This window comes from Thamnophis sirtalis, unplaced genomic scaffold (assembly GCF_051295495.1).
Source record: "Thamnophis sirtalis isolate CommonGarterSnake01/CBP01778 unplaced genomic scaffold, rThaSir2_p1.2 scaffold_1, whole genome shotgun sequence".
NCBI lineage: Eukaryota > Metazoa > Chordata > Lepidosauria > Squamata > Natricidae > Thamnophis > Thamnophis sirtalis.
The window spans coordinates 113,908,351-113,920,372 of record NW_028261381.1 but is presented as its reverse complement, the minus strand read 5'-3'; the positions used below and the strand labels follow the sequence as shown (position 1 = coordinate 113,920,372).

The following is a 12,022-nucleotide window of genomic DNA, read 5'->3' as shown; positions in this document are numbered from 1 at the left end:
GATTAGATTTTTCTTTTTAGAGTTGAATTGTTAATTTAATTAGCATGTCAAAAAGAAAAGCTACCGCAGCCAAGTCTATGATAAAAATAAAAACCTATCCTCTATTTTTCCCAATTGGAGTATAGTACATATTGAGATCATTTAAATTTAAAATATTGGTACTTCTTACTCAAATATATCAACTTCTTACCTACTAAACCAGCTCACAAAACAAATCAGCCCAGAGGCTTAAATTATCCTATTTCAGACATGTCTAAAAATCTAGCTTTCTGTAAAAAGCCCTAATGCTAGAAAAAGTGGAAGATAGGAAAATGATGAACAGCAAGGTGGATGGACTTAGTGGCAATGGATACAATTTTGGAAGATCTAAAATAGGTTAGGGATAGGTCGTTAGACATCAAAAACAACTAACAGTATAGTTAGGATCACAATCAATTTATTATGTACAACATTTTGATATTCATAACAATTCATTTCTTCAGTTAAGAGGAATTCAGCAATTTTCTTTTAATCAATGTAACTCAGAAAACTGCATGTTAAAAGTAGGATAAGCTCAGTTCTGTTTCTTATACCAATGTTCTTTGTTAATTGGGGGTTGGGGAGCATGCCCACATTAGTTTTATTTCCCATCACTATTTAAATCCAGGTGGTGGCTAAATGACTGCATGCTGGATGGCACTATCATAGTCCTTATTTTACTATGATTTTTGTTGTTTTTCCATAATGAATTGTGTAGCTTATATTCAACCGATAAGTCCACTATTCAACTGTAGCTTACTACTGAATGACATGCAATTGCAGAAATATTCTAAACTGAAAGGAACAATTGTCCTCCATTTGTTCTATTTCTTGAAATTTTTTTCATAGAGTTCATAGGCAAATGTTTCTGTATGTGATTGGTCACTGTACAATCCAATGAAGTCTATATCCAGCTGGAATGGACCATCTACTTTATCAGCCAGAGTAAGTCCCAAAGTGCTGATCTGTTAAAAAAAAAACCACTTTGTATTATTCTCACAAAAATATTGCTAAAGTCATGCAGTATTTATTTATCTCATGTCTATTAAGCCTAAATTGATACAACAATTTAGTCATAAACAAGATGACACTTTAGAAGTGTTTCAATATTTAGAGCCAGCTTAATTTCATATTAGGGTAATGAAGGGACTATCTGACTGTCTGATACATGCTATGCTTGATATATATCATATTTAATAAATTATGGAGAACTAATAAAGTGCCAAATGATCAGAAGGAAGCAAATGTCCCTCGCAAAATGGGAAAAGAGAAGATCTAGCTTTTGAACTGTAGTTCAAACAGTCTGACACCTGGGAATATTCCAGACAAAGGGCGTTGGTACTTACCTGATACGCCTCTTCTCATAGTGGGGGGAGGAGTATCCAGAATGGGTTGACCTTGTCCTCTCATGATTGGATGAGTCAGATAAGCTCTTTGGGCAACGCCCTCTGGCCAGCAGATATTCCCCATATTTGACGAAGAGCTCTATCCAACTCGTACCATTCACTCCAGACTCTTAATTCAGTTCTTAGCTTTTATCGTCTTCAACAACAATATTTATATAACTTCATAAAACAATGAACATAACACTTAGTCGTACAAATATAGTCAGGGAGGGACTGGATACTCCTCCCCCCACTATGAGAAGAGGCATCCCCCCACTACGAGAAGAGGCATATCAGGTAAGTACTAACGCCCTTTCTCCATAGTGAGGGGGGAGGAGTATCCAGAATGGGATGTACCAAAGCCTGCACGTCCTTAGGGAGGGAGACCCCTGAGGCGCCATGTCCCCCCATCATGCCAGTTGAGGCGTGGGCCCCGCCCTGTGAACCGCCTGCAACACCCTGCGGCCAAAGAGGCTTCTGCCAAGGCAAAAGAGTCCAGTTTATAGTTCCTAGCAAAGGGAGAGGGGAAAGCCCACGTGACTGCCCTGCAGATTTCGGCCAGGGATGTCTGTGTGACTCAGGCCATGGATGTCCGCGTGGAGTGAGCTGTGATGATTGATGTCTGTAAGCCCTGCGATTGGTATGCAGTGGCGATGCAGGTTCACAACCACCTATCTATGGTGGTGGAAGTCACCTCGTTACCCAGGACCTGGTTGGAAGGAGACAAAACTTTGGATTTCCTGTTTGGCCTGGTTCTCCTGAGGTAAAACCTCAGAACCCTCCTTATGCCCAGAGTGTGCCACTTCTTTTCCAACGGGTGGGAGGGGTCTGGGCAGGAGTTGGGCAAATCAGTTCCTGGGCTCGATGGAAGCAGGGGCCCACCTTGGGGATGAAGGACGGATCCAGTCGTGACCCCACCCTGTCTTGGTGGAAGACGCAGAGATCCTCCATGGTGGACAGAGCTTGCAGTTCGGATATCCGCCTGGCGGAGGTGATGGCCACCAGAACGGCCACCGTAAGAGTCAGGATCTTAAGGGAAACTGTTCGTAAAGGCTCAAATGGAGCGCCTGTTGGAGCATCCCCTACCCTGTGTAAATCCCAGGAAGAGTACCTGAATACCGTGTGCGGTTTGGGGTTGGAAGCCCCCTTGAGGAATTGCCTGACCATAGGATGGTGAGTCAAGCTTTGATTCCTGCCCGCAGGAGAACTGACGAGATGGCTGAAACCTGTCTCCTAATCGTGTTAGGAGCTAACCCTCTGTCCCGGCCTGCCTGGAGGAAGTCCATAATCTGAGGCACTGAGGCCTGGATAGGATTGTACCCCAGGGAGTTACAACATGAGGCAAAGGCCCGCCACATGGAGCCATAGATGCGCTCTGTGGAGGGTGTGTGGGCAGTCTGGATAGTCTGCATCACCCTGGGGGAGAAGAGGTCTTTCCCCAGGATGCTCCGCTCAAGAGCTAAGCGGTCAGCTGGAGCCATTGAAGGCCTGGGTGCTCCAGCGACCCCTGGTTAAGGGATATTCCCTCCTGGGGGATTCTCCAGGGCCTATCCCTGGAAAGCGACTGGAGATCTGCAAACCACGGCCTCCGGGGCCAGTGAGGCGCCAACAGAACCCCTTCCGCCCCCTCCCGAAGGATTTTCCATATGACCCTGGGGATCAGGGGTAAGGGCTGAAAGGCATACCGACGACCCCTGGGCCAGGGGCTCCAGGCCCTTTCTGCCCCCCATGTCTGGTACCTGGAGAAGAACCTCGGGAGCTGAGTGTTGAGGGGCGTGCCGAATAAGTCGACCTCTGGCCGTCCAAAGCACTCCGCCAGCTCCTTGAAGATTGCTGGCTGCAGCTTCCGCTCCAAATTGTCCACCTCAGTCCTGCTGAGCCCGTCGACTCTGATGTTCTCCACCCCTGCTATATGTTCTGCCCTCAGCGAATGCTGTCTATCATAGGCTATCTGAGGTGCTTCTGCGATTTCTCATAGTCGGACATCCCATTCCGAGTCTGTGGTGGGTTCTGGCATGGGGACTGGCCTGTCTGACCCTTTTTCCCCGGCCATAAGGGTGCTATGATTCTATGGCTAGGATTAGCGCAGAGATATTCTGAATGTAAACCTAGACAGAGTTCAATGGTCAGCCACTAGAGTGCGTGTAAAGATGAAGTGAGGGAAGCTAAGGCTCACAATAAAGAAAGGCTGCAAAAGTAAAATAATAATAATGATAATGATAACAATAACAACAACAATAACAATAATAAAATACAAAAGGGGGCACCTTCACACCTGTTAAGACCAAGAAGATTAAGGAAACGATTGGTCCCTTGCTGGGAGAAAGTGGCCAGAAGGTGACAAGCAGCAGGGGTAAAGCAGAACTATTTAACTCATGTTTGGCATCTGTCTTTACCCAAAGGAATAAAACAGTCCAATCTATCAAGAACAGCACCCCAAAAATCAGATTAGGAACCCAAGATGAGATAGGGAAGAAATGGTAAGTGAGTACCTGTCTACCCTAGCCAAAGTCCAATTCCCAGGACCGGATGGGTTACACCCCAGGGATCTGAAGGAACTGGCAGACGAGATCTCCAAACTATATCTTTCAGAGATCCTGGAGTACCGGAGAACTACTATAGGATTGCTGATGTGGTTCACCTCTTCAGAAAGGGAGAAAACAGATCAAGAGCCCAAAGCCAACATGGGTTTGTCAAAAACAGGTCATGCCAGACCAGCCATATTGCCCTCTTAGATACAGTGACAACACTAGTGGACCATAGGAATGCCATCGATGTAGTTTACTTGGACTTCAGCAAGTCCTGATAAGGTAGACCATAACCTACTACTAGATAAAGTAGAACAATGTGGGTTAAACAGCATCACCACCAGATGGATTTGTAACTGGCTGACCAACCGCACACACCTGTACTCCTCAATGGAACTGCCTCTTCATGGAGGGAAGAATGCAGTGGAGTACCCCAAGGCTCTGTGTTGGGCCCAATGCTCTTCAACATCTTCATCAGTGATTTGGATGAGGGTGTTAGGTATGTAAGTTAACAGTTGGGTGAACACTATATATGTCATGATAGTAGTGCTGTTTCTTTAAATACTGCTGTTATCTCAAGCGGTCATAAGAAGGAGCCAGAATCACTGTTAGCTCTCTGTTTGTTAAATGCTGATTGGTGGAGGGACTCATCAGATTTGCAGATGACCCCAAGCTGGCAGGAATAGCCAACACTCCAGAATACAGGCTAAAGGTACAGAAGGATCTTGATACACTTGAACATTGGGCACTGTCTAAGAAAATGAGATTCAATGAAGTAAGGTTCATTACCTTTAGGCAATGAAAACAAAATGCACAGATACAGAATACATTGCTCCACAGTAGTAACTATGAAGGGGATCTTGGAGTCCTAGTGGACCACTCTTTAAATATGAGCCGGCAGTGTGCAGCAGCTGCCAGAAAGACCAACACAGTTTTAGGCTGCATAAACAGAGGAATAGAATCAAGCTCCCGTGAAGTGTTAGTCCCACTTTATAAGGCCTTGGTAAGGCCACACTTGGAATTCTGCATTTAGTTTGGTCACCATGATGTAGAAAGGATGTGGAGACTCTAGGAAGAGTGCAGAGAAAAGCAACAGAGGGGCTCAGGGGACTGGAGGCTAAAGCCTATGAAGAACGGTTGCAGGAACTGGGTAGGTCTAGTTTACTGAAAGGAAGGACTAGGGGAGACATGATAGCAGTGTTCCAATATCTCAGGGGTTGCCACAGAGAAGAGGCAGCCTAACTATCCTCCAAGGCACACTGCCGGCTCATATTTAAAGAGTGGTCCACTAGGACTCCAAGATCCCCTTCATAGTTACTACTGTGGAGCAAGGTATTCTGTACCTGTGCATTTCGTTGGAGGGGGAGGGATTGATCCACCGTCTGCCTCTTTAACCTCCTTGATAAGCCTCCTTTTGGCCCTTTGCTGCCTCCCCCGCCCTTGGCTAATGCCTCTGCGATGGTTTCTCACCTATTTAAGGGCTCCTCAGAGCCTCCAGTGATGATTGTTGCTGGAGGGCTGAGAGCTGGGCTCCTGCTGGCATCCTCTGAGCTGCTGGGGGCCGCCATCTTGGACCATGTGGTTTCAAGATGGGCCCCGGCTCCAAATTCAAAAGGCTCCTCTTTGCTGGAGCACATGGAAATGGCTTGTGCCTTTGCAGGCTGCCATGCAACTGCTGCTGGAGGCTCTCTCTCTCGCCTCCCCCTGCCTCCTGCAGCTCTTTCTGAGCCTCTCTGGCTCTCACTGGTGATAGCTGCCAGCGCAGGCTTTCCAGGGCATTTTGGATGGTTCGTGGCTGGTTCATGGCTCAACCCGAGGGGAGCGGAGGAGCGCTCCTGTTCCTGAGAAGCTTCTGCGGCAAGGGCTTGCCTCTAGGAAGCATGTGCCCTGTCCTCCTGCTTGCCCGGCAAAGGTCCTCACTGAGTGACTCCGTCTCACTCAGTGGCCAGGGCAGCATGCCACCCCAAGGGGACTTGTGGCAGTCCAGTCCTTGCAGGAGGAGGCTGTGCGCAATGTAGGGAGGCAGGATTCGCCAGGTCTAAGTTTATTTTCCTTAATCCTTTGTAAATTACTGAAGGTCCAGAGTGGTGCAACCTATCTAGTGAGTGAATGAGTCAAATATGGGGAATATCTGCTGGCCAGGGGGCGTTGCCCAAAGAGCTTATCTGACTCATCCAATCATGAGAGGACAAGGTCAACTCATTCTGGATACTCCTCCCCCCTCACTATGGAGAAAGTGATAATTTCATTTGTAAGAACTTTTGTACTTACTAAATTAGATGAAGTTGTCAAGAACCAACCTGGTCTAACTTACTTTGTTCTTTGATTTAAGAAACTTTCTTAATGGGAATGCTACAGACATAAGATACGTTGGCTTCAGCAAAATATACGATAAAAATCCTCATGATGTTGATTAACAAGCTAGTTAAGTGTGGTCTGACCGATATAATCTGCACAGCTGACTTGAGAAGTCATCTCAAATTCTGATTTCTCATCAAACTGGAGAAAGGTATCAAATAGATTATTCCTGGATAATATACTCTTGTGTTTTTTGTAATGAGGTGGATGAAGAGAAAGTGCTTATTACATTTCCAGACAACAAAATATTGGGTAGAATACACCCTCCTGAAACTTTAGGAAATACATAAACAAACATTTCTTTCCCAAGTGGATAATCTTCCTGGAATTGATAAGAGTGAGTATAATCATTCATATATATTATTTTATTCAGTTTTTAACACTGCTTTTTAATTTTAGTTAGTTTAGTCTAGTTAATCTAGTTTGGTTAGCTACCTTGATATCCCTACCAGTGCAAAAAGGCAGGATATAAATCAAATTTAGTGAATAAAATAATTAAGAACTTTGATCACAGATCTTAGATGTGCATTTTCAAATAGTAAGTTTACAAACCACTTACCCTATCTGGCCAGATTGCATACTGGCCATCCTGGATTCTCCCATGGCTTGTAAAAAAGAATTTAGAAAATGGAACCTGTTATAAAGAATTTACAGATCAGCTGAAAAAATGTGAGCATTTGAATATTTCTTTCAATACATTCATTTTTATTTCATACATTGTTTTTGTTTGACAAAACCACAACTTTACATATATATATATATATACATATACATATACATATACATATACATACATACATACATACATACATACATACATACACACACACACACACACACACACACACACACACACACACACATATATATATATATATATATATATATATATATATATATATATATATATATATTAATGAACACTGACATTTCTATTCAATATACATTCATTAACATCCCTTCTTTTCTTGACTTACCACACACATTTCTTAAAGTAATCCATCTATAGTATTTAAGCCATTTTTAAAGTTTCTCCTGATATAATCAATTCTCACTTTCTTCACTATTTTTTATATAGTAAATTGTCTCAATTGACTATAGCTGCATAGGCAATTGCATGCTACTTTTCTTAATAAAGAAAAATATTTTCAGTCCAAAAGTATTACAGCAACTGGAGTAATGGAACTCCATGGGTAAGGAGCAACTTGCCATTCTCAAACTCTTACAAAAAATCCAAGTTAGGGGGAAAATAACATAAGAAAATAATCCTTTTTTCATGTTTCAAAAATTTAAATTCAAACATTGCCTATTTTTTAAAATATCGGAATCCATACTTCCTATAATAGTATAAAAAAAATATAATTGTTACCTCAATTTCCTCCCAATATGGCCCCCCTCGGGGGAATATGAAGTAGTTATAAGAATCCTTCACTGAAGTAGGGTCGAATTTGTTTGGATTGATGTTTAACATCCACGGTCTACCATCACCACGGACACGCAGACATAGACTATTAAAATTTGACCAGTCATGTACCTTTGTCCGATTAAAAGCAAGCTGCCAAAATATATAATATTACTTTTAGTATTTCACCAATTATTATAGTTGGCAAATTTCCCTTCTTTATATGCGGCTTTCTTAATATTATTCTGTTCATCGCTGAGGTGGTCTTTTGTTCTATTAATGTGCTCTATCCTTTTCACATAGCGGTCATGACAAGTGGATTCGGTCATAACAATACTTTTTTATCAGAAATTTATCATGTAATAAGCAACTGAACAGAACCACACACACAAACTCCACTGCACTAACACGATTTGTATCAACCCCACCTTCTTTGAGAAAACTTTCTTCAATTATTCTTGGATAAGATACTAGAAACTATCCAAATTTGCAGGCTAGTAAAATTGTTACAGTGCCAATTTCCACACACTTAGATCAATATGCCTGACATTTGAGGGTAACAGAATGCAACCTTAAGTGCAGCAGACAGAAAAATTCTAGAGACATCTGTTCCCCAAACAACATCTACAGCAAAGTGTGACATGTTACACTGTACCACTACTTCACAACAGATGATAACCGAGTCTAATTTTACAAGCCGTGTCAATTGCTTATTAATCAGTATCACTGATAGTGCAAATAATCTGCACACCCCCAATGCAGATAAAATGGCTATGAAGTGGGCTTTAAAAACATGATAAAACATTTGGGGAAAAACTTTAAAATGTATGCTGCTCAATGAACTGTTCCTTAACATTACAAATAAAGGCAAAATTTCACTCAAGACAAACCTGAATCCTGGTGACTATTTGGGCATATTTGTAAGTTTTTTCTTGGCAACAATGGGGAAGTGCACTGCTGTGGCTTTCTTACGGGAATTTTTAAAACTTGCTTTTGTTCAAGTCCTTGGGATACTTGGCAGTCTCTGTTGATTACTACTATTCTTTAGTGTTTCAAGATCGTTGAAGTCAACTACTTACTGGCATCAGCTAATTTATTTAAGATTAGGCTCCATTAAATGCAGCAGTTCTATTTTTGAGCAACCACTGACATGATTGAACAGCAAATCTCATTCTATATTACAAAAGAACAGGTTTGGCAAAAAATTCTGCATTTTGTGGAAAATTATAACTAACAATTTTTTAAACTTTGAGATTTAAATTCTGAACGTAATGGCTGACTGCACTTTATTTTAAACCACATCATTCAATTACACCTAATTAATGTAATTGGCTAGATTTGTACAAAAATAAAAAATTGTTTGAATGGGTTCACAACTCAAAGTTAATTACATTACAATAAAGCAACAATGGCTTTTGACATGCTTGTGGAGCAAAAATAAAATTAATTTAATGCAATTATGATTTAGCCATTATGAGAATCTTAGCCTGAGATAATAAAGATCTAACAAAAAGCATGTTATAACATTTATAACAGGACTTTTTATTTTAAATATTTAAATGGTAAGACAATTTCACTGTCTTAGCATACACAAGGACACTTAAATAGGGAATGTGGCAAATTTTTTCCAGCTAAATCATCAGCTGTTAAAACAGTTTGTGTTATTAAACAAGGGAGTAATCTGAGCGTATTCTGAGGTTAATGGAGCAATTTGTAATTTATTATTTGCGAGTCAAGGATCCACTTTACAAGTCTGTAGAACATAATACCATGATCCATATAGGTTTATTTTAATTCCAAATTAGTGGCTAAAATTGCATTGAGTTAAGCATGCTTATCCTGCAGATCTTTTCTACCCTCTCTTCTCTCCTGCAATCCCTGTAATACCCCAAATCCCATTTTAATAATTTCACAGCTCTTCAGGTTATAAGTACAGATTATCTCTTGACTGCTATGCTGTTGAATGCCACTCCAACAGGAGTAGGCGTTCATAGCAGAAAACTACAGCCCAATATATTTAAGAATGCAGCATTACTATTATTCTCCACTTTGAAAAAATAGTATTAAAATGGAAATCCATTTTTTTTAGAAGAGAATTTTGAAGTTTTTGAAATGAAAGTCAGTTTTGTCTTAAAGACTAAAACACTCTTAAGTATGATTGTACTCACCATTTCTGGTTTTGATATCATGGCACAATATCCACTATATTTTGTCACTCCGTCATGAGGTACAGTAGTATTGAGGTTCCCAGACACGCTAGCATACTGTTTATTCTTATCCAGCTTTATAGAAATTTCACTTTTCCCTCCAATCGCTGTGTCAGAACCAAGCACCCATTTATTTATATCTTCTTCACTACGAAATTCCCATACCACTTTTGTCTGGTTCAATATAAAATCTTGTACTGGTTTTTGATCAAAATCTTTCATAAAATCAATTGCCTCTTTCTTTACAAGCCCACATTGTGTTTTGAGTTCTTCCATTACTTTCTTAAAGTTATCAATTGTCTTCCGTGGTGAAATTTTCTCAATAGATGTTCCAGGTCTCTGATAGCCACTGTACCACCTTGCATGGTGACCATTTGCAAGAGTCCTACACAAGCTACTTTGGCAGTACTGTTTGTTTATCAAAGAGAGAAAATCCAGCGTTTTGAGAAATGAAGCCATAAATGAATATTGATGAGCCGCTTCCCTTATCCAAACAAAGATACTGGTATCTATTTCTGGTTAATGCAGTTTACCTTTACCTGTTATAATACAAATAAAAAAACATTTTAAAAATAAAGTTTTTAGTTTCATTTACTTCCTAAAATATACTAAGATTTAACATGGAGGATCCACCCAGATCCACTGAAGAAAAAAACAGTAAATTCTCCTCCTCATATATATGTATATATGTACGTATGTATGTATGTGTTACACTAAATATGCACAATATTCTTAAAACAAAGAAATGTCAGCCTTTTCATTTGGGATATCTATACTGCAAAAGAAACTGAAAGAAAATAAATATGTAATTAGAGCACGATTCCCTATTTGTGTTTTAATAGAACTGCACACATAAACTCAACAATGAGAACACAATCTGGAAAATACTAGTTATTTAAACAAGCATTCATCAAGCACCTGTTTACTCCGTAAAGTCTTTTTTGAGTCAGGATCAGTTTTGGTGACTATATGGTCAGGGCCACCACATGAAAGTTTGCCACTGCCTTCTTCCATACATTTGGTTTTGCAGCCTAGTCTGCAATCCTGGGATTTTCTGCAGGTCCCCCATCCAACTATCAACCAGGTCAAATTCTGCTTGGCTTTCTGAGGCATCACCTAAGATTGACTGAATCTTGGTGTGCCTTTTAAAAAACCTTTCATCTATTGTAGAATTAGGGCCTCTGATTCAAGAGAGTTTCCATGGTTGCTGAGAGACAAACCTGAGAAGTTTCTCTTCTCTCAGAAACTCTGAGAAGAGCTTTTTTGCCTTAGCCTGAAATAATTTTTCAACGTTTATTCATTCTTAAGGAACATAGGAAAAATTAGATAGCTATAAACCAGTAAACCCACCGGGCAATGCACTCAGTTCGCTCCGTTTCTATCCTTCTCCGTCGCCTTGGCTTTCTGTTTCCTTAAAGAAGTAATAAATTCACCCCTAACTTGCAACCAATAGTTTCACTTAATTCTCATTCCCAATATAGTAGATTATGATCTTTCCCAGACAATGTGTGGGTACGTTCTATCAATGCAGCCTGGGGATGATGGGTACTATGGTTCAACCGGGAATTAACCTTTACAAAGAGGATCCCCTTCGCTCACCTTGTATTCGCCACCATCTTTTGGCCCGAGTTCTACGCAGGCGAGTCCAACGCTGAAAGTCGTCCGGGCTCCTCAAAGGAACGACAGCCTATATAACGAAGGTTCCGTTCCGTTTATCTCGCGTAAATCAGGGCTGCAGGGCACGGACATTTTCCTCCCCGGACTAGAAAACCTGTAGCTTTTAACGCTTTTTAGAAGGGGGAGAAAGAGAGATGTTTCGTTTACTGGTTGTTTTTTTAGCCTGGTCGAAGATAACTGACGTAAACGGCAACAGGACTACAAGGGGCTTCCATAAAATCCCATCGGGCCCTCTTCCTACAACGCCGGGCCTGGCCAAGCTTTTATACCGCCTGTGAAATGGGATCTTAAGCTGTCACTGGTTCCCAAAAAGAAAAAGAACGGCATGCACCCATCTAAGGGAACCACCCCACCATTGGCCTCTGCCCCCAACGACGGCTCCTTTGGGATTACAGCACATCTCCCTCCACCCCAACTGACTGGGGAACGCCCTTAACTCCGCCCCCC

At 41.2% G+C, this 12,022-nt stretch overlaps 1 protein-coding gene across 3 annotated transcripts; it reads right to left on the bottom strand.

Moving 5' to 3' along the window:
* Positions 1-419: 419 nt before the first annotated feature.
* On the bottom strand, positions 420-11,976 carry NDUFAF1 (NADH:ubiquinone oxidoreductase complex assembly factor 1). Of its 3 annotated transcripts, none has more exons than XM_087722440.1 (5): positions 11,498-11,974; positions 9,860-10,437; positions 7,659-7,844; positions 6,849-6,923; positions 420-983 (listed from the first exon to the last, which is right to left on the bottom strand). In XM_087722440.1, the coding sequence occupies exons 2-5, from the start codon at positions 10,355-10,357 to the stop codon at positions 843-845; spliced, it is 900 nt and encodes a 299-aa protein (XP_087578566.1). In that variant the 5' UTR covers positions 10,358-10,437; positions 11,498-11,974; the 3' UTR covers positions 420-842. The 3 variants fall into 3 exon arrangements, with proteins under 3 accessions (XP_087578566.1, XP_087578571.1, XP_087578575.1); XM_087722445.1 differs by lacking the exon at positions 11,498-11,974 and adding an exon at positions 11,249-11,435; XM_087722449.1 differs by having other exon boundaries at positions 843-983; positions 6,849-6,894; positions 11,498-11,976.
* Between the last annotated feature and the right edge of the window lie 46 nt (positions 11,977-12,022).